Source organism: Panthera pardus, unplaced genomic scaffold, assembly GCF_024362965.1.
Source record: "Panthera pardus isolate Hobbes unplaced genomic scaffold, ASM2436296v1 HiC_scaffold_24, whole genome shotgun sequence".
NCBI classification, from domain to species: Eukaryota; Metazoa; Chordata; class Mammalia; order Carnivora; family Felidae; genus Panthera; species Panthera pardus.
This window is the reverse complement of record NW_026526810.1, coordinates 52,023,882-52,043,935: the sequence shown is the minus strand read 5'-3', so window position 1 is coordinate 52,043,935 and position 20,054 is coordinate 52,023,882. Positions and strand designations below refer to the sequence as shown.

At 46.4% G+C, this 20,054-nt stretch overlaps 1 protein-coding gene across 9 annotated transcripts in view; it reads right to left on the bottom strand.

The window, feature by feature from the left end:
* The window catches only part of FRMD5 (FERM domain containing 5), a 320,937-nt gene that overhangs the window by 35,922 nt on the left and 264,961 nt on the right, over positions 1–20,054 (bottom strand). For all 9 annotated transcript variants that reach the window (XM_019442282.2, XM_019442288.2, XM_019442286.2 and 6 more), the window contains exons 2-4: positions 10,842–10,946; positions 6,142–6,184; positions 5,835–5,913 (exon numbers count right to left, since the gene is read on the bottom strand). In XM_019442282.2, the coding sequence (XP_019297827.1) occupies positions 5,835–5,913; positions 6,142–6,184; positions 10,842–10,946 (227 nt within the window). The remainder of the gene's footprint in view (positions 1–5,834; positions 5,914–6,141; positions 6,185–10,841; positions 10,947–20,054) is intronic.

Sequence of the window (20,054 nt, the reverse complement as noted above, 5' to 3'; positions counted from 1 at the left end):
GTAATTCAGTTAGTTGTCAGTTAGCAAGAAAGGGGTCCTGAATACAGGCAAGAGAACTGTGTCATCAGGGAGAAATTCTCATCGGAACCGAACAAGAAATCAGCTTTAGACCAGATTTAAGACAAGCCTGTTCCTTAGGACACGTTTTTGGGTAAACTTTACTTATCTCTTCCTGGCCTCACCTCCATTTTTGTTTTAATGCCAACATTGTCCTAAATTGAGGGAGGTGTGAATTGGGACCATCTGATGGCAGAGCAAGTGAAAACCTAAAAGACAGCCAAGGAAAATTATCTTTCTGTGACATGTACATCTCTCCAAGGTATTGGCTGTGGCACTGTGCTTTCTGATATCAAAGTGTAGAGACGAATCCACAGATATTTCCAGAATTAAAAGTTCTGACTTCAGGAAAGCAGTGGTGTCTCCTGAAGAGTTTCTCCCTCCCAAGATTTTTTTTTCTTTGGACTCAACTTTCCTTTATCAGACTCTTTCCCTGGCCTCCTCTATTTTCTACCACCCCTTTTCTTTAATCATGTTTAGAATGTTTTCTTCCCCCTTACTAGCCTGCAAACTCCTTGGAGTCAGAGATGATTTTTTAATTCACTTTTAATATTCTTCTAGAGAGCTTGTACATCCTTTACTTAGCTCACCTAATTGCCCTCCCTCTCAGCCACCATCCATCCCTCCATCCCTCCATCCAGTTCTGAGCACTTACTGTGCCAGGCACTGTCATGGGTTCTGGGAATACAGAAGGGAACAAAACTGAGTCCCTACTCTTAATGGAGTTTACATTCTAGTGGGGAGAGACAGATACAAAACACTAACAAAACAATAATGATTTACTGAGTGCATGTTGTGAGCCACACATTGTACTGTGTTTTTTTGTTTCATTTTATTTTGTTGTCCTAACTAGGCTCCACGTCCAACATGGGCCTCAAACTTACAACTCTGAGATCAGGAGTCATACATTCTACCAACTGAGCCATCCAGGCACCACCACACTGTACTGTTGAACACGTACTGTCTCATGCAGTCCTCACAGTGACTCTGAGGTGACTACTGTTTTTATTGTGCTTCATAGATGAAGAAACTGACTGACTGCAGAGACTGTTGCTTGCTTGGTCACACAGCTACTTAAAGAACAACCTAGAATTTATACCCAGTTCTTTTTGATTCCTTGGTCTGGGGTCAGCAAACTATGGCCTGCCACCAGAGTTTCCAATGAAATAAGGCAAAATTTTAGGGGCACCTGGATGACTCAGTCAGTTAAGCATCTGACTTTAGTTCAGGTCATGAGTTCGAGTCCCGCACAGGGCTCTCTACTGTCATCATGGAGCCTGCTTCAGATGCTCTGTCCCCTTCTCTCTGTCCCTCCCCCCCTCAAAAAATAAACTTTAAAAAACAAAAAAAAAATTTTATTGGAATGCAGCCATACTCATTCATTTAGGTATCGTCTCTGGCTGCGTTCACACTGCAAAGACAGAACCGAGCAGTTATGACAGAGACCATATGGTACACAATGTCTAAAATACTTACTATTTATAGAAAAAGCTTGCCAGTCCATCTTAGCCTAAGCTAGGCTCAAGTGATATTCATTGAAGGAATAAATGACCTATAAACTCCATTCATGAAGAGATTCATTCATTCCATTAACATTTTTTTTTTTTTGAGCACCTGCTCAAACACATGTCAGGCAGCTTTGTTTCCTTAGAAGGTGGGGCCCCATTTGCACTCAGTTTCTTTCTATTATTTGATCTTTCCAGAGTTCATACACCTGCGGTCCCTGTTAAATGCTAAATCTGGTGCCTAATCCCCATTTTCTCTGCCTTGTCTCTAGCTCAGACAAGAAAATCTATTTATTACTTTACAAAATGACAAAAGAGATTAATCAGGATTTGGCAACTAAATTTATCATCTGGGAAGAGTCCAAGAGATAAATTGAAGCACAGTTCTTTACTCCCTATTTCATCCCCTCCTCTCAGTCTGCCTTTATGGGAATAGCTGAGATGGCATTGAAATTTAGGACCAATATCGCTAGGAAAAAACAGTGACAGCTAAATTGGCTTGGCAGAAAGGTGGCATGGAGGACTTTAAGCCAGGAATGAATTATGGGTAATTAGTGAGGCTGGGGCAGGTACCCACTTTCTCAAGATCAGCAGAGACATGAATGAGGAGAAAGATGCGGCTAATTCCAAGGCCTCCACAGAATGCCTTGGGGAAGGGGAGGCACAAAGACTCTAAATCAGGCCCAGGCGTTCTGAGGTTCACACCCCCAACAATGCTTGGAAGATGTATTCTAGGGAAGAAAGGTTGGTGAGGTGGAGAGCAAGGGGAAAACAGTCAAGGATGCTCAGCACAGATGTATGCAGAAGCAGGGGAGCTTCAGTGCCTTTGTCTGTGCCTTTGAAGTTGGCTGACTTGGAGAGAGGCCTGGACTTGGTCCCCATGCTGTACCATGAGGACTTGGATGACTGATTACCAGGGATGGCTTTCTCTCTGAATCCTCAAAAGTTAGCTCCTTAAGTGTTAGGATTCTAGCTGGTAGGGGAAAAGGACAGAGGAGGAGTAGGGATTATCAGAAAAATACCTTTTTCACCTCAGCAAAGGAGAAAAGCCAGAACTAATTGTACTCGTGTCCCATGCAGAGCCCTTGGGGTGCACAGACCACGTAATCAGTCTGGCAGTCTCTGCTCAGTGCAAGCCTTGCTGGCGGGGGCGGGGGGGGGGGGGGGGTGGTGGTGGTGTATTACTAAGTGCAAGATCCCAGTGTAGTGGTCAGTTCTCCCAACAATTCTAGGTGGTAGATGTTACTCTTCTCATTTTATAAATAAGGGGTCTGAAGGTCAGACAGATTAAATATCTTATGTCCAAGGCCACAGAGCCAAGAAGTGACAGAAATAGGATCTGAGCTTCCAGGTCTATGCTTCTTCTTGGGCAGGAGAGTCTGTACATTAGTATTATGTAATAACATTTGACTTAGAAAATTGTGTAAAGAGCTCCTCCTAAGGGCCAAGATAACCATGTGTTTTTGCCCTTTAATCAAATCAGAAAGCCATGTGTCTGCTGTGTTCTTACTGGCAGCTCACTGAGTTGTTAGAATAATCCCTGTCATCCCCACTGTTGGTCTAGTGAGGTGGAAACCAGACGATCCTGATGTGTGGTGTTAGGAGGCAAGGTGCTGGGTTCTCAAGAAAGGTGTGTTAAATTTGTCCAGACACATGGACTGGAGTGTGGACTTCTGGGTCGGCCCTGGCACCATCACCTCTTTTGGCAGGAAAGCAGGGAGCAGGGGGAGTGGGGAGGGGCTGGGACAGGCTCAGAGTGAGGTAAATCCTCTGGGGGTCCTGAGCAGGGCAGGCTAGTGCTTTGCCAAAAGTCCTCTCTGTTTAAGTTGTCATTCATAGGGGTTCTACCCTTACTCTCCTCTAAAATACACTCTCTCTCTACAAGATTTCTCCTGTCATGTGGATGAGCTTGGTTTTCAGAAGCAAAGTAGAGCCACGTCCAGTTCCACGTGGACAATCAGAACTTGCAGTTCGTTCGTTCCTTCCCTCCTTCCTTTTTTTTCCCTTTCTTCCTTCCTTCCTTCCTTCCTTCCTTCCTTCCTTCCTTCCTTCCTTCCTTCCTTCCTTTCCTTCCTTCCTTCTTTCCTTTCATTTCCTTTCCTTCCTTCCTTCCTTCCTTCCTTCCTTCCTTCCTTCCTTCCTTCCTTCCTTTCCTTCCTTTCCTTCCTTCCATCTCTCCCTCCTCCCTCCCTTCTTTCCTCTTCTTTTCTTTTCTTTCAAATTTATTTTAGAGAGAGAGTGTAAGTGGGGGAGAGGGGCAGAGGGAAAGAGAGAGTATCTCAAGCAGGCTCCGTGCTCAGCACAGAGCCCAATGTGGGGCTTGGTCTCACAAACCATGAGATCATGACCTGAGCCAAAATCAAAGGTCAGACACTTAACTGACCGAGACACCCAGCTGCCCCAAACCTGCAGTTTCTGTGCCCAGTAAGGAGCATGAGGTTTGGTTCTAACTACACATTTCACTGGCCCCAGTGCTTCAAAGTTGGTGCGTACGCACCGTCCCAAACATCCAAAGCAAACAACATTCCTCATGCTTCCAACTCCACTGCAAGACTCCCCCCACCCTCCACTGGGACCCATGTGAAGAAGCCACTTTTCCTCCCTGTCCTACTTCTGTGCTTCCTTTGTATTACTTAGTCCTGTTTCTTGCCCTCTTCTCTCCCCCTTTCCTCGTTTTCCTTCTCAGAGAAACTTCAGCTCCTTTTATCTGATATAAAACTAGGGACACACTCTTCGGAACAGGAAGTGAACATAGGTCCATATTCTTTCTTCCTCCCTTCTTCCCTCCTCTTTCCTTTCTTCGGAATTCCCCCAAGCAGTTCAGGATCTGGAAGTAGATCGCAAGGCCTTATAGGACAGAGTCTATATAACTGGCAACAGCCTCATCCAAATTTCTGTGGTGTCCAAGGTTTGGGGAATTGCGGGGAGAGTTGGCAGAGCTGTCTCCTCAGTTCTAGGATTCCCTGGCATCACCTCTTGACCTCAGGCCCCAATCTCTACAAGGTAACATCAACATTTTGCTAATGTCAAAATTAGATATTTCTCATATAAAAGTTAAGGATCCTCGTTACAGAGCATTCCTGGATCTTGGATGTAAGACTTTCAGAGAGAATGTGACTCATATACACAAAACCCTGGTGAAGATTTGAAGCTCCTATTCATTGACCCTCTTGTAGGATAATGTGGGCACAAAAGTTCCTTCTCATCCTCGAGTGGTGCTGGATGAGATAGGATTCATTCCATGCAGCTGTCTGCCTGCCACAGAGCATGATCCCCACAATGAAGAGTTTATCACGGACCTGATCCATTAGCACACTGGGGTTTATCCACTTGGATTTAAAGTCTTCAGTATTTCCCAGCTTATTTTTCAGTGTCCTACTTCGGCATTTCTCAAGTACATTAGGCCACTGGAGTCTATTTCAATCCCCTAAGAAAGCAACCTGCCCTCTCGAAAAACATCCATGGGGGCCACATCCTTGGTAAAAGAAAAAAAAAATGCTTTTGATTAAATAGTTACTCCAGATCCCTTTGTTGATGACTAGTTTCTTTTTTTTTTAAGTTTATTTTTATTTATTTTGAGAGAGAGAGAGAGAGAGAGAGCAAGCAAGCAGAGGAAGGGCAGAGAGAAAGAGGGAGAGAGAGAATCCTAAGCAGTCTCTGTGCTGTCAGTGCAGAGCCTGATGCGAGGCTCGATCCCATGAACTGTGAGATCATGACGTGAGCTGATACCAAGAGTCAGATACTTAACTGATTGAGCCACCCAGGCGCCCCTGTAGATGACTAGTTTAAAATGAAGTATTCACACTTCTTTTTTTTTTTTTTTTTAATTTTTTTTTTCAACATTTTTTATTTATTTTTGGGACAGAGAGAGACAGAGCATGAACGGGGGAGGGGCAGAGAGAGAGGGAGACACAGAATCGGAAACAGGCTCCAGGCTCCGAGCCATCAGCCCAGAGCCTGACGCGGGGCTCGAACTCACAGACCGCGAGATCGTGACCTGGCTGAAGTCGGACGCTTAACCGACTGCGCCACCCAGGCGCCCCATTATTCACACTTCTTGAAGAAAAGAAGCTCACTCCATTCCAGTTCTACTGAGGGGGGTGAGTAAAGAAAGCACGTGGAAATGAAATACAGAAGAGGTAAGGTTATATTTAGGAAGATTCCTTGTTCATAAGAGATAGAAGCTTCCAAAATAGAGGATCTAAGAGGTTCCAGTGCCTCTTTCCTATCCTCCCCAACAGATCTGAGTGGCTGAGGGAAGTTCAGCCTTACCTGGTTATTTCTTCTTTCAGCGCAGCAGGATCTGCAGGGTAAAACTTCACGCGGAAACACATGGTGAATGGAGGCTGCGCTGCAGAGACAAAGATGTGCCCATTAGGAAACACCCTCCCCAGAGGACGACTGGACTTCCCTCCCCACGGGGACGCACAGCCTCTTGAACCATCCTAAGAGGATCCTCACATGTTTAGGGCCAGCTCACAGTCAGAACAGTGGATAGTCACCAAGACTTACTATCAGTGGGAGGTTTTGTCCCACCCTCCCCAGGGGTGAGGCTTCCCATCTTCTCATGAATACTTACATCTCAATTGCTTCACCACAGACTTTGTGAACTCCAACCAATGCTAAAACAGAGAACACAGAAGAAGAAAACACTAATGAGAGAAGCAGTGTCAACTATAACTTGTTTTACCCAATTTCAGTGACTGGACAGATTGTAGCCCAGGGTGAAAGCAGCACAAAAGCTTGTGACATGTAGGCTTGGAGAGTAGAGAGTGATAGCGTTTTCTGAAGTAAGTTCCCCATGGAAGCAGCTGTGAACGGGGAAGAGTTCCAGCTTCAGATGCCATTTCTGGGCCTCCCCAGCAATGCTGCCTTCCAAAGCAGGGTGCCAAAGCTCTGAGCCATATTTCTGGCACAGCAGTAGGCACAAGTGAATGCACGTATGTGTAATGGGGACAAACCCCACCTGGGTTGGACAGGGAAATGCTGACTTCAGTGGGTTGTGTGTGTTTATGTTGTGTGCCAGCTATTTTTTGGCAGAGGTGGGTGGGCAGTAGGGACAGAGGCTACTGGTCATGGCTCTAGAAAGTATTAACAGGTGGAATTTCATACATGGTGAGAAGGCAGGGATGGCTGGTGTATACTCCATCTTTGTTTGAGCAACATCTTGCCAGCCCTTGTGTTACAGCATACATACTCAGGATTCCTTGGCATCCAGGGATGTTTAAAGTCTCAGTCTCATAAGATAACTAACCACAACCAATGTGTAGGATAGTACTGTATTTCCCTTGGATTTTCATAGAGGAAGGATATAGTAGAAATACATTTTTTCCCATGGAACTTACGTTTGCAGGAAGGAAGCAGTGAGACCATTCTGTATCTATTTCCCAGTTCTACATAGATGTTTCACACAATGCATTATGGATGCTTGTTGCTTTTATGCTAATCAGGAAACTTTGACAGTTTGCAGAGAGCTATGACTGCTGTTAAGTGGGATTTGATTATCTGGAAGTAGACTAAAACCACTAGCCTTAAGCTCTGGGAAGGCAGAAAACTATGTCATCCACCGATGCCTAGGATAGTGTTCAATGGATAGCCGTCAAACAGACGATGGAAGCCCGTCCACATCTTCCTCTCTTCTGGCTACTTCCATTTAGTGTAACATCTTGGCAGAGTCCTCCCTCTGGCAGGAAAGCAGCCAGGGCCATGCAGACAGCATCCTGGCCTCCCGCGATTCCCAGCTCTCACCTTCTGGGCTGGGCTGTGGGTCATGCAGTTAATGGACCCACTAAGAGCCCGTTCTTCCGTCAGCTCCACATGGATAATCTGGGCTGACATTCTGCTCTCTTGCTTCCTCTGATCTGAGTTCCCACGAGGCTGGCAACTCATTATAGCCACTCAATGTGGTTAAGAGGTCCTTCTCACATTACAAGGCCCACCGTGGCTCGGCTTCCCAGGGAAGCAAAGGCAAGAGATGAAATTGCATGGAAACAACTGGGGTTCCAGGCTGAGCCTATGAAGGCAGAGGAGGCCCATCTGACCGGAGCACATCAGAACTGTGTACGGCAAGAAGAACACAGCAAGTGTCTGGGGCTCAGTAAACAGAATGCCCCCAGGCACCTGACTGATAGATTAAAATAAAGAAACAAAGGAAGACAGAAACTACAAGGAAAGGCTATGAGATGCACTCTCAGCAGAAGGCAGGTGGAGCTGAATAACAAAAAGTCTATTCCTCTTGGCAAGAGCTGAGGAGGACTTTGGTCTGCACTGCAGTGAGGGCTCCAGAAAGGAGAGGCTGGAGGAGACAGGAGAGGGGTGGGAAGGCAGGGGAAAGCCCTCACAGCTTGTCCAAGAGCTTTTGACAGTCTGAAAGAGAAATCAGAAAAACCAGGATTCCAAAAATATGGTGACGGTTACAGTTACCTTTTGTAGCAGTCTGGCTAAATCTGGGTCCCAGAATTACTGGCAAACTGATAGATAACATGAGGCTGGGAGAAAGGGTCAGGAGAAGAGAAAAGAAAGTTCAGAGGGGAGTTTCCGTCTGTATTTAGGTCATTGGGACAGTGTGGCACAATCTTCAGGCTCTGGAGGCTTGAAAGGGTGCCTCCACCTTGAAAGGAGAGGCTGAAAGCAGGCTGGGGCCCTGGGCCTGAGCCAGGAATAGGGGAAAGGGGAAGTGAGGGCATCTCCTCCAGGGGGACCAGGAGAATCCCCAGACCCCCATGGGGACCCGTGCAGAGCAAGCACTGATGGGGTCAATGTGAGCTTTGGTTCTGCTACCCCAGGGTAGGAGGTTTATTTTAGGATCTCACACCCTAAGAGAGCGGGGAGCTTACCTGCTCTGTCTCTACCATGAGTCAGTAGATCTAGAATGATAATTTTCCCACAACTCTCAAGCACTCTCTCAAGCCTTAACCCCTGAGCCATCACACAACTTCAGAAACTATCAGGTATGATGAATTCAGCATGGAGCCTTAGAAACCACACAGACTCTGGCATCAGACAGCTCTGAGATGGAGACTGGCACTGCCATCTGCTTTGGGCAAGTTACTTAACCTGAGATTTTATTTACTCATTCAGAGAATGGATATCTGAGTTGTGGATACTCATCTCATCTGTGTTAAGGATTAAAGAACATATGTGAAGCTCTTAGCTCAGTGCCTGATACAACTCGGTGCCCAGTAACATCGGCTGAAAGACCTAGTGCAGAGCGCTGCACACAGTTGCCACTCCATACATGTTAATTTCTCCTCTCCCCCATTTCTTCATATTTCTGTCTCCTCCTGCTTTTGATCTTTATTACCTCCATATACTCTCTTATATGTCTCAAGTACATTCTGACCTAACTAGAAAATAATGAGCATGGTACACTTTGTCCTTTTTTCTTCATAAGCTGCTCTCTTTGGGAGACAAAGAGAACTTGGGGTAACCGGGTTTCCTTCTTAAGGAGAAACAGCTCAGACCAAAAAAACAAAAACAAGAACAAAAACAAAACAACAACAAGAAAACCCCTTGTAAAAACAGCCCATTATTATATAGTGAATGGACACGTACAGCATGTGAGGACATGTAGCATCCTGGTGTCATGGCACTTTTGGGGTCTTATACTATGGCCCAGAGCTAAGGACAGTATTTAGGTCAAGACAGTAGAGCCTTTATATGGAGAGGGGCTGACCTTGACACTGCTCAAAATTCTGCAGAGCCAGGAGGACCAAAATATGTCAGTGAAGAGGTCAGGACTTGTTGAAGGAAAGGAATACAGTCCTTTGGATTCTTTCCTTAAGCTAATGTGTCCAGTATAAAATTCTAAATGTGACCTGGAGACACAGTGGCTCAGAGCATCAAGGAACAAAACAGCACTTGACTCTGGCATGAGGAGGGGCGGATCCATTCATTCGTTATCTGAGGTCCTGGGTACTGCTGGGGGGCTGTGTCTTCTGGGGTTCCAAGGCCCCCGTGACAACAGAGATGGAGCCCATGTTTGGAACTGTGAAGAAAATCAGTGGACTCATGAAAAGGGGGGCGGCCCTCTGGGATTCGTGTTGATAATGTCTTTGGAGGATGGCAGACCAGAGTAGGGGGTGGGCAGGGGTATAGCAAAGGGTGATGCTTCTGCATACTTTCCCACTTCGAGGGGGTCCCGGAGACTATATGCCCACAGAAATAAAGGGCTGATGAAGAGAAGTTAGAGGAGCTGCAAGTTTCTGCTAGTGGAACATCTGGGCGAGTGGAGGGGAAAATTTTGGCATTATAAACCATTAACCCACACACTCATCATTCCTTCAGCAAATATTTACTGAATATCCACTACATTCTAGGCCCTCTGCTAGTTCTACGGGATATAGTGATGATGAGAGCAAGTCCACACACTCATGGGATTTACATTTTTGCAGGGAACACAGGTTTTCAAACAGGCAGCCACAGCATGGTGTAAATGCTACAATAGGGGTAGTACAGGGCACATGGGGGCACACAGGAACGGCCCCTCGTTCGGAGTGTTGATTAGGGAAGAATCCCTGGAAGAAGTGGGGAAGAAGTGAGGAAGTGAAGAAGAAGTGAGAGTCTAAGCTGAGACATTACATGTGAGGAATTAGCCAGAAGAAAAGCATGGGGTATGGAGACGTGAAGCCAGGGAGAAGAAAAGTTCCAGGCAGGGGGACTGTACAGGTGAAGGCTCTATAAAGAGAGGATGGTGTTGGAGGAAACAGGTCAGGGGAGATGAAGCTGGAGAGGGAGGCTGGGGCCTGGGGGTAATGGACTTGCTTTCCTATCTGTCTGGAATGTGCCCTGTGTCTATAGAGCCACATATGTTGTGTGCATCAGAATGAGTACTACAGCGTTTGCAAGGCATTGGAAGGCCCATGTCAGTTCAGTTATCTTTCTGTTCTGCCCCCACTAGATTGGCGTGGCACTTTAGGTGAGGCCCTTCCTAACTGGAACAGGGTGGTTCAGCTCGTTTACTAGAAAGCAGGCAGGAGAGGTTCAGCCTGTGACCTATGCTCCAAGATCATGACCCAGCCCAGCTGCTCTGCCTCCAACTGGACAACTTTGGGCAAATCACTTCAACCCTCTGGGCTGCCATTTCAGCATCTGTGAAACAACAGGCCACACTAGGTGAGCTTCCATATCTAATACGGTGATCTGAAGAGATGACACCCAACTGCAGGGCCCGGTTGGTCCCTGACTCTTGAGGCTAAAATCATGAGTATGAATGGCAGTTCAAGGACTCAGCCTACTGACAAATCCTCTCCTCCATTTGTGCTTTGAATATTGACTTACCCGCTGCTTATCTGGGTCCACAAAGCGGATCCCAAAATAGTCTTTCTCAAGAAGGTTCAGGTGGTGGCAAAGAAGGTCAAACAGGTACTGGCCTTTGGCATCTCTCTGCAAAGAAAGCAAGCTCCATTGAGAAACGATAGTGCTTCTTCAGTGTAACTGTGTTTTGATTGTCATTAAAGATCATCTAGGGGCACCTGGCTGGCTCAGTTGGTAGAGCATCCGATTTTTGATCTCAGGATCGAGAGTTCAAGCCCTATGATGGGCCTAGAGGTTACTTAAAAAAAATCATCTACAAGTTGGATGAGGATGTGAAAAGGGCATGTGTCTGTAATGATGTCCTCCATATTGTGATGTGTTAGATAGTCTCTAGAGTTCTGAAGCTCTTAGCACCTAGAAGGAGCCGAAGAGCCCTTCCTTCCACAAAGATGTCACAGAAGTCAGAGGAGAGTCAGGGAAGCCCAGTTCCAATCTCAATGCACAAAGCTTTCCTGAACAAGTGGGAGCAGGGAAAGTCAGTGTGGAATACACAGAGTCCAGCTGGCCCTGCCTCTAAAGTAGATCTTGAATCCACCCACTTCTCTCCATTCCTATTACCAACTTCATGGTCAAGCCACCACCATCTCTCAATGTGCTCTCTCCATACAGCACAGTGATTGTGATTTAGACAAGCTACCTTTTTTTGCTGAATATGTAACAAAGGCATACCAATATATTCAAACATACAAAAGGAGACACTGTGAAGAGTAGGCCTCCCGTCCACCCTGTGTCTCAGTTTCCCTCCCCAGAAGCAACTCCTTGTGTTGATCCTTACCAGCTCCTTGTATATCCTTTTTAAAAAATATTTTTGAGAGAGAGAGAGGGAGGGAGAGAGGGATGGAAAGAGAGAGTGCAAGCAGAGCAGTGGCAGAGAGAGAAGAAGAGACAGAATGTGAAGCAGGCTCCAGGCTGTGAGCTATCAGCACAGAGCCTGATGTGGGTCGTCAACCCATGAGCCATGAGATCATGACCTGAGCCAAAGTTGGACACTCAACTGACTGAGCCACCCAGGTGCCTCTCCTTGTGTATACTTAACGTAGGATTTTACACTTTTATACACAGGCAAGCCTATACACACACACACACACACACACACACACACACATATAATCACTTTCAAAAATATAGTGGCAGTATATTTTATGCTGTATTCTATTTCTTGGTTTTTTTGCTTCTTAGGGTATCCTGTGAATCTTTCTCTGGCAGTACATACAGACCTGCCTCATAGTCTTTAACTGCTGCAGACCACTGGGATGAACCTATATGTACTTGACCCGGCCCCATATCAATGGAATTTGTTTCTAATCTGCTATTACAAACAACGAGGCAGTGAGTACACAGTGATCTTTAATTAGGTTGCCACTCTTGCTTAATACAGTCAGTGGCTTCCCATTGCTCTCAGAATAAAACCTAAACTCTGACCACAGGCTCTATACACCCTAGCTCTTACCTCCTGTGAACTCCCAAGTCCTTCTTCTCACTGCTCTCTGGCCACGGCCTTTCTTCCTGATGCTCCAAGGATTTTCCCCGTGTCTCCATATGCTCTCTGCCTGGACTGCAGCTCTTCCAATGGTTATTCCTTCCCTCCTTGAGGTTTCAGCTCTAATGCCCTTTCTCTAGAGAGGTCTTTCCCCTACAGAAGGGCCTCTCCCAGTTACCATCTCATTTATCCTGTTTATTCCCTTCATGGGACTTACGACAATCTGTAATTATCTTATTGATTTACTTGTTTATTATCTGCTCCCTTTCTAGACTGTCATTTTCATGAAGGCAGGAGCCGTCCCCCAGAACCTAGCTGGTGGCTAGGTCCTCAACAATTATTCACTAAATAAGCTAATGACTGAAGGACTAGAAGGTAGGGGGTTGGCTAAATTTTTCACAAAACGTGAGGAAATTAGGCCATTTCTAAACCTTTAACTTCTCCTTCAGGGACATGCCTCAGTATCCGGGATGAGCTGGGAGCAGAATGACTTGTGGAAAACTGTCAGAATATCTGCAGCTCTGCAGGATGGCAGTCTCTAGGCCTATCCCCAGGGGTCTCTGCAGCTCAGCTCAGACGGTGGCCTCTGGTGGCACCATGTCTCATTTTGCATCCAAAACCAAGGTCATCTTATAAGGTCCAAAGTATCTCACCTGTGTAAAGGCCAAAGGGCCCAGTACTGCTCCAAGAAAGGGCAGACCTTTATGACCTCCACGCAATGTTTACTTCTCACCTCTTCCCCTTCCGCTGGCTCATCCTATACTTTCCAGGAGAAGTAGGGCAGGAGATCAGTTCTCTCAGCAAATATCTTAAGAAGCTTATCCTTGTAGGATTGGAAGGAAGAGAGAGTGGACAGCTCAACAAAGGAAGGCTGTACCAGGTGGGCATCTCCCCACCTTTTCTGCTGGCCCTGCACTCCTTCCTAACACAGTCCCAAGGCAGCCACCCCGATTCTTACACCCTTTGATTTCTCACCAAAAAGAGCTACTCTCAAGGCAGACTTATGAATCATGCTGGGATCTTTGGGTGGTACGCTACAAACCAGGTCTTTCAAAAGACTCTATCAACAACAGTCTTTTGGGGCAAGGGCTGCCAATGATTTCCTCATTTACACCCCAGAGTGTGGGGAGAGCTTAAACTCCTTCCTAAAATTCTTCTGGGAGGAGAGGAAATATGTTTAACTCTATCCCAAGTGGCATATCCTGTACTATTATCTCTCTCAGAGCAATTGAAATGGAATATTAAGAAACAGTGGTATACTGTGAATATTTTTCTCCACACATTTTACTTTGCACCAAATGGCTACTTCCTGGTGGTCAGCTCAGGTGAGTTTTAGTGGCTAAAGGAGTTCACTTCCATCTGTACAGCAACCGTATTAGCAGGGGCCTGGGGCAGCCATGGGGAAAATGTGCTTGTGTGATAGAAATCAAAAGAACTTTTACATATTTTTTATAAAGTATTTATTATTAATTAATTTATTTATTTACAAGAGAGAAAGAGTATGTGCAAGCAGGGGGAAAGGGGCAGAGGGATAGAGAGATAGAGAGAGAGAGAGGAGGAGAGAGAGAATCCCAAGTGGGCTCCATGCTTAGCACAGAGCCCAATGCAGGGCTCAATCCCACGACCCTTGGATCATGACCTGAGCCAAAACCAAGAGTCAGACACTCAACCAACTGAACCACCCAGGCGCCCCAAATCACAAGAACTTTTAACAAGAATCATGTCTTCCATGAAAACAACTGGTTCTTATGAGTTGGCAGCTTGAATACACTGGTAGGGACCTTAGGTGGCAATAACTTTAAATTCAATAGATCCAAACTCAGAGTTCTCCACTTCACAGGAAAAAAAAAAAAAAGCAAGAATAGCTTTTCTCATCAGATAATTATGAAAAAGAAATCCTAGTATACCTCCCTTATCTCCAGAGAAAAAGATCTTGCTCTTGTTATTTTCCAGCATCTGGTGAGACCCCTACTCCTGGCCATGAAGTCAGAATTCTTTCAGGTTCCCATTTACCAGTGGTAGATGCATGGGTTTGAGCTACAAAGCTCTTATGACGATTAATGAAGAAAATCATCTTCCTTTGCTGTTTCTCCAAGGCCGGAGGGTAGGAAGTTTGGGGAATGGAACAGAGTTCCTTGTTATGGCAGAATTCCATCAAGTTCAATTCCCAGCAGAAACACAAAGGCAGAATCAACTCAGAGCACTGCTGGGGCATCTTTCACAGAGGGTTGCAACCTGCCCCTCTCTTGGAGCACTCACGCCAGTGGCTGGCAGAGTGGCCTGAGGTAGCCTTTGGGTAGAGAGTCACATTCAGCTGAACCACCATGGTGGGCTCCCTACAATAAGCCATTGGCAGGGGCAAGTTTAAGAATTTTAAACTTTCTGGCCTTGTACTTTCAGATGCCAGCCAGCTGTTTCCTAGAATGCTCTCTTTTTGATCACCCTGCACTAGGTCTGGGGCTTTCTGGAATATTCTGTGGCAGCCAAGTCTTCTCTTTTGGTGAGATGGCAAAGTCCAGTGAGTTCTGTCTTCTTTTCCCTTTGCCTGCAGTGGCCCTGACGCTACAAGCTAAACTGTGTGTTGTGTGCTTAATGTTGTGCCATTGATTAAGCTGGAGAAACAGGCACTTGCGTTGACAGGTGATTACTGTTTAGTCACAAAGTCAGGGCTCCAAGCCTGAGGAAGTTTATCTTCAGGACATGTGAGCTGAGGTAGAGCACCCAAATCCTGCTAACCTCTGAGGTTATTCTCTTCCCAAAGATATTATTGGGTTAAAATAACTTACTCAGCATCCATTTAAAAAATAAATTTGTATTTTGTAAACCACAATAGTACCTATTTGAAAATAATACTAGCAGTACTTGAAAATAACAGCGGATATACATGCAACCCATTTACGCTCTCTGAATGGTGTGCGGAATGATTGATGAATCCCTTAGAATCATCCTGCAACTCTCAGGTTGGGAGAATTCATATTCTTGCTCTTTCCTGGAGTGCCTGGCTTTTATTCTCTATTCTTTAGGGAAGAGACTGAGGCAGCATGCAGTGGGCCAGTGACCTAAACTATTCAAGGTTAATTGCCTTTTCTGACTCATAATCAATAACTTTGGACAGGAGAGCAGCTTTATTTTTTATTAAAATTTTTTTAATTTTTTTGAGAGAGAGAGCATGAGCAGGGGAGAGGGGCAGAGAGAGAGAGAGAGAGAGAGAGAATGCCAAGCAGGCTTCACACTCAGTGTGGAGCCCAATGCAGGGCTTGAGCCCACAACCCTGGGACAATGACCTGACTCAAAATCAAGAGTCAGACACTGAACTGACTGAGCCACCCAGATACCCTGAGAGCACCTTTATTTTAACCCATCATATGGTCAATCCCAGGGACTCTGGCATAGTGCACCCTGATCAGAGCGGCTGACATGTAGAACACCCCCCCCCCCCATTAGGCCTCACCTCATTGAATCAGCCTACTTGTAAGGCAGGGAGATTTTAAGTGTGAGCTATGTGAGTCTTGAGTCTTGAAGAGGGCAAGAGCGATCATAACTCAGACCCTGGACCACATGTTATTAAAGAAGAGCTGGCCATGGTTTCATGGGCCTGTAGAGAAGGCAGAGGTGAGATGGAGAGGAGTAGGCAGTGGGCACACGCGGTCCAAAAGCACAAGAACCCAGAGGTGTTGAGAGGCCATGCCAAGGAAAGGGGTGCCTAGAGGAGTGGGTAACAGCTGCACTTGGTCTTCAGGGAAGTGACAGGGAAGGGTGAGGCAGCAGGGACTGGATGGCATTGCAGCCTCTGTTCTAGCTTAACTTTATATTTAAACTTCTTGTAGGCCAAAGAAAGACTGCTTTCTTTGTCAGTGTCCTCTGAAGGCATGTGTGTGTTGAGGTCTGCCAGGTTCGGGGGCAGATGATGTGTACTGCACTTTAACGTCACAGAGGAACAGCCACATCAGCTCATCTTCTCAGGGCCACGGCATGAATAAACTGAGCCAAAAAGTGTGAACCAATTACTGGGGTACAGTCCTGCCCTTGTGTTCACACATTACACCCAGTCCAGCTTTCTGCTGGAGGGAGGATAAGGGGTGCAATGCTAACAGCAGGGCCCCAGATTTCTTAACCTCAGCATCTTCCACTCTAATTTACATTTTCTTTGAAGGGAAGGAACCCCTGCTGAGCTCCTGGCTCTGGACCCCACTTTTCTTCCTTAGTCGTAAACCAACAAAATCTGTCCAGGACCTGCTGAGGCTGCAGCTAGAAAAGCAGCCAAGCTCCCTCTGGAAGAAGATGGAGGAGCTCATTCCAGGGAGAAATGCAGCCATACCGTCTTTGCAGCAGGTTGCCCCCAATGCAGCAGAGCCAGCAGTGAGCCCCACTTGGGCATGCTTTCAGCACCTTATTCTCAGAGGAGACAGACTCCGGAACTTGGGAGTTAGGCCAGGAAGGATGGGGCCCATGAAAACAGTAAGCATCCATATTGGAGTGTCAGGAGCCATGCAGCCAGGAGAGCCATGTGTCCATGTGGCTCCTGGGGGAGAGGCCAGACCCCAAGTGGAGGAAATCAGAGTTCAGAAGAAGAGAACAAGTGCTCATGCTGACTCCTGCACCACTGACCTCACTTAATTCTTAATAAACATTCTTAATACAAATTCTTAGTAAACTTCCTGCCTCAATACCACCTCCCCCACATTCCACATGCAAACTGAGGGAGTCAGGGTGATTTTTACAATGCCAATAGATAGCTGTAGGTTCAGATGCCAGGCATGGTGCCTCGGGGAGCCCTGTTGGCTGTCCTTGCTTGGGTCAGAATACTGGCTTCACTCATCGCCACATGGTAGGGTAGGCAGAGGACATGCACATGGGATGGGGAAAACACATTCAGTCTGGAGCATGGAGGTCACTGTGTGCAAGCAAATGTCATGGGAATGACTCTGTCAGCACAGATGGCCAAACCAGACTCAACAAGATCAATTAAGACCCTCTGAGCAGAACCTTCAAACCTGCTGTTGTACAGTTTGTAAGTGCAGGACTAACAAGAGGGCTAGACTTATCATCATCAATGATGATGCTTCATGAGTCAAGGCATCCTCATGTCTCTGTGGGTTCCTTGTGCCTAGTGAAGTTCCTGGAAAGGAAAAAAACTCTGAGCTGGGCCTGAAGAAAAGCGAATTCATCTGCCTTTCCCACAGTGAGACCACTCTTACAGTAATGTGACTCTTAGAGGCATCAATGTTTCTTGCTATCGATTGAATAAATTTTGGTTGTATTTTTCCAGCCAGTGCTGAATATCTCAGCGGACTAGTCATGTCACAGCTGCAGAATTACTGAAACCTCAGCCAGGCTTGTTAGAAAAAAGCTCAGTATTTTGTATTTTTGTACTTTGTACTTCTCTCTCTTACATACACACACACACACACACCCTTGTACAACTATTTCTCTCATAAAACGTTGCTTCAGATAACTTGTAAAGAAAGCCCAGCATTTTGGGGCAGACAGACCCCTCCTTGCTTCCAACCCTAAAGACAGTTTAACAAACAACTCATTTATTATGTCCGCACTCCCTCTCTTTTGCAAAGGGCAAATGCACATGCTGTTTGGCAAATCTGGGCATCTCTGGGGTTGTAGGGAGTGGCCTGGGTGGCCAGGGTCAGGAGAAATATGGCAAGCTCAGCAATCTAACTGATTCTCCTAACCCTGTAGCAATTGCTTCAATTTCCCTCTCAGCAGAAAACTGTTTATTTGTCTGTACCAACAAGCATGATGGATTCTGAGCTGGATGGAGTCTATAAATGAAAGAGGCCAGGATTTCTGAATCTTGGTGCAGTCTCCCTTTCAATTATCCTATGGGTCACTCATGTTCCTTAGAAGTTGAGATGGAGGCAAAGGGAGCAAAGAGGGGAAGGGCTCTGGGGATGAGCACTAGGCTTGGAGTCAAGGCCCTGCTCTGCCACTTCTCAGCTTGTGACCTTACCAAGACCTGTCCCCTAATCTGTCTAAACTTTTGTTTATCTATAAAACAAGGTTAATACTGCATCTCTCAAAGGATAATTGGGAGGCTTAAAACAAGAGACATAATTTACATAAAAACTCTGTGTATTTTTCCTACCAAATTCCTCTGCTTCCTGTGACCTCTCCTTTCTTTAGGCTGAGAGGGCTTGAATGTGACAAAGCCTCAGCAATGATACACAGCACTCATGCAACAGAAGCCAGTCTTCCCTGGATGAGAACGTTCGGGTGGGTTCTGGCTGTACATCCACCTGGGCAGTGTCCCCTAGCTTATGAGGATGGCCACCATTTAGGAAATCCGTACCACAGGACTCTCAAAGCATGGATTTGCATTTTCTCCATACCCCAAGGCCCTTTTATCAAGACTAGGTCAGAAGAAGAGTAGAAAATATCAAATATATGCTATCAACCCAAATCCCTCAGGGGCCTGGCAGTTTCTACTCAGTGCCATGGAGACAAAGGCAGAGCTTAGGTCATGCTGTTGATGTGCTCCTAACACTCGGGAAGGAGGAGCTGAGTGAGGTGGGGGATAAGATACGACATAATTCCAATAGCCACTGTACCTTTTAATGCCTGGCCATTAATTAGAACAAAAAGAGAAAACATTTGGCAAAATATATTTCATTAAATTAACCCAGAGCCTCTATCTCAAAAAAACCTAACTGGTTCTCTCTGGCATTAAAGCTAGGGGAGCTAACTGCTGTGTCAGACTCTTCCCCTTGGAATCCTCACATGACTGCCCCATCTGTGGGCATGTAAAGGGGGAGGGTTGGACAAGTAGAGCCCATAGCTCTCTGACTGGAGTCCCGAGTTCCCCAGAGCTCACTTAGCCACTCCTAGCCACTGGCTTTTCCAGCTAGGACAGACAGGGCAGGCTCACACCTCTCCTGAGAAGGACAGCCAGGGCCTCCCTTGAAAGGTCCCTCATCATGGCAGTGAGAACTCTGAGGTAGGGTTCCAGGGCCTAACTCTTGGTCTGTGGTCTCACTGATGGCACAGAGCCGCATCTAGGAGTGTCTTCCTTCCCAGCACCGAGTGGAAACAACCTCATTGGAACAACACAACTGGGCATCTCGAGGGGAGGAGACAGCTGGGGCCAGGGGCCAAATAGATGGCAAAGAGATGGTTTACTGTACAAGTGCTGAGGGCTGGGAAAGCAACACAACAAACCTCAATTCTCCCAACAGTGGCTGTCCCCATGGCAGAAGGGGATGAGGGGGCAAAGTAGGAGGTAGATGGCTAGCTCATGTAAAACTAGAGTTTCCTTAATAAACAACAAATTCAGGGGCGCCTGGGTGGCTCAGTTGGTTGAGCGTCCAACTTCAGCCTAGGTCATGATCTCACCGTTCCCAAGCTCGGGCCCCACGTCAGTCTCTATGCTGACAGCTCAGAGCCTGGAGCCTGTTTCAGATTCTGTGTGTCTCTCTCTCTCTCTGCCCTTCCCCCACTCGCACTCTGTCTCTCTCAAAAATAAAATATTAAATTTTTTTTTAAATAAACAACAATTTCAGAACCATACCATGCTCTAAACTAGCAGTTCTCAAACCTGAGCCTGCATCAGGATTGCACGGAGGGTCGTTAAAACATAATGCTGGGCCGCTCTCCTAGAGCTGCTGGTCCCATGGGTCTGGGGTGCAGCCTGATAATGTACATTTCTAACATGTTCCCAGGTGATGCCACTTGGGGCTGTGGGTTGG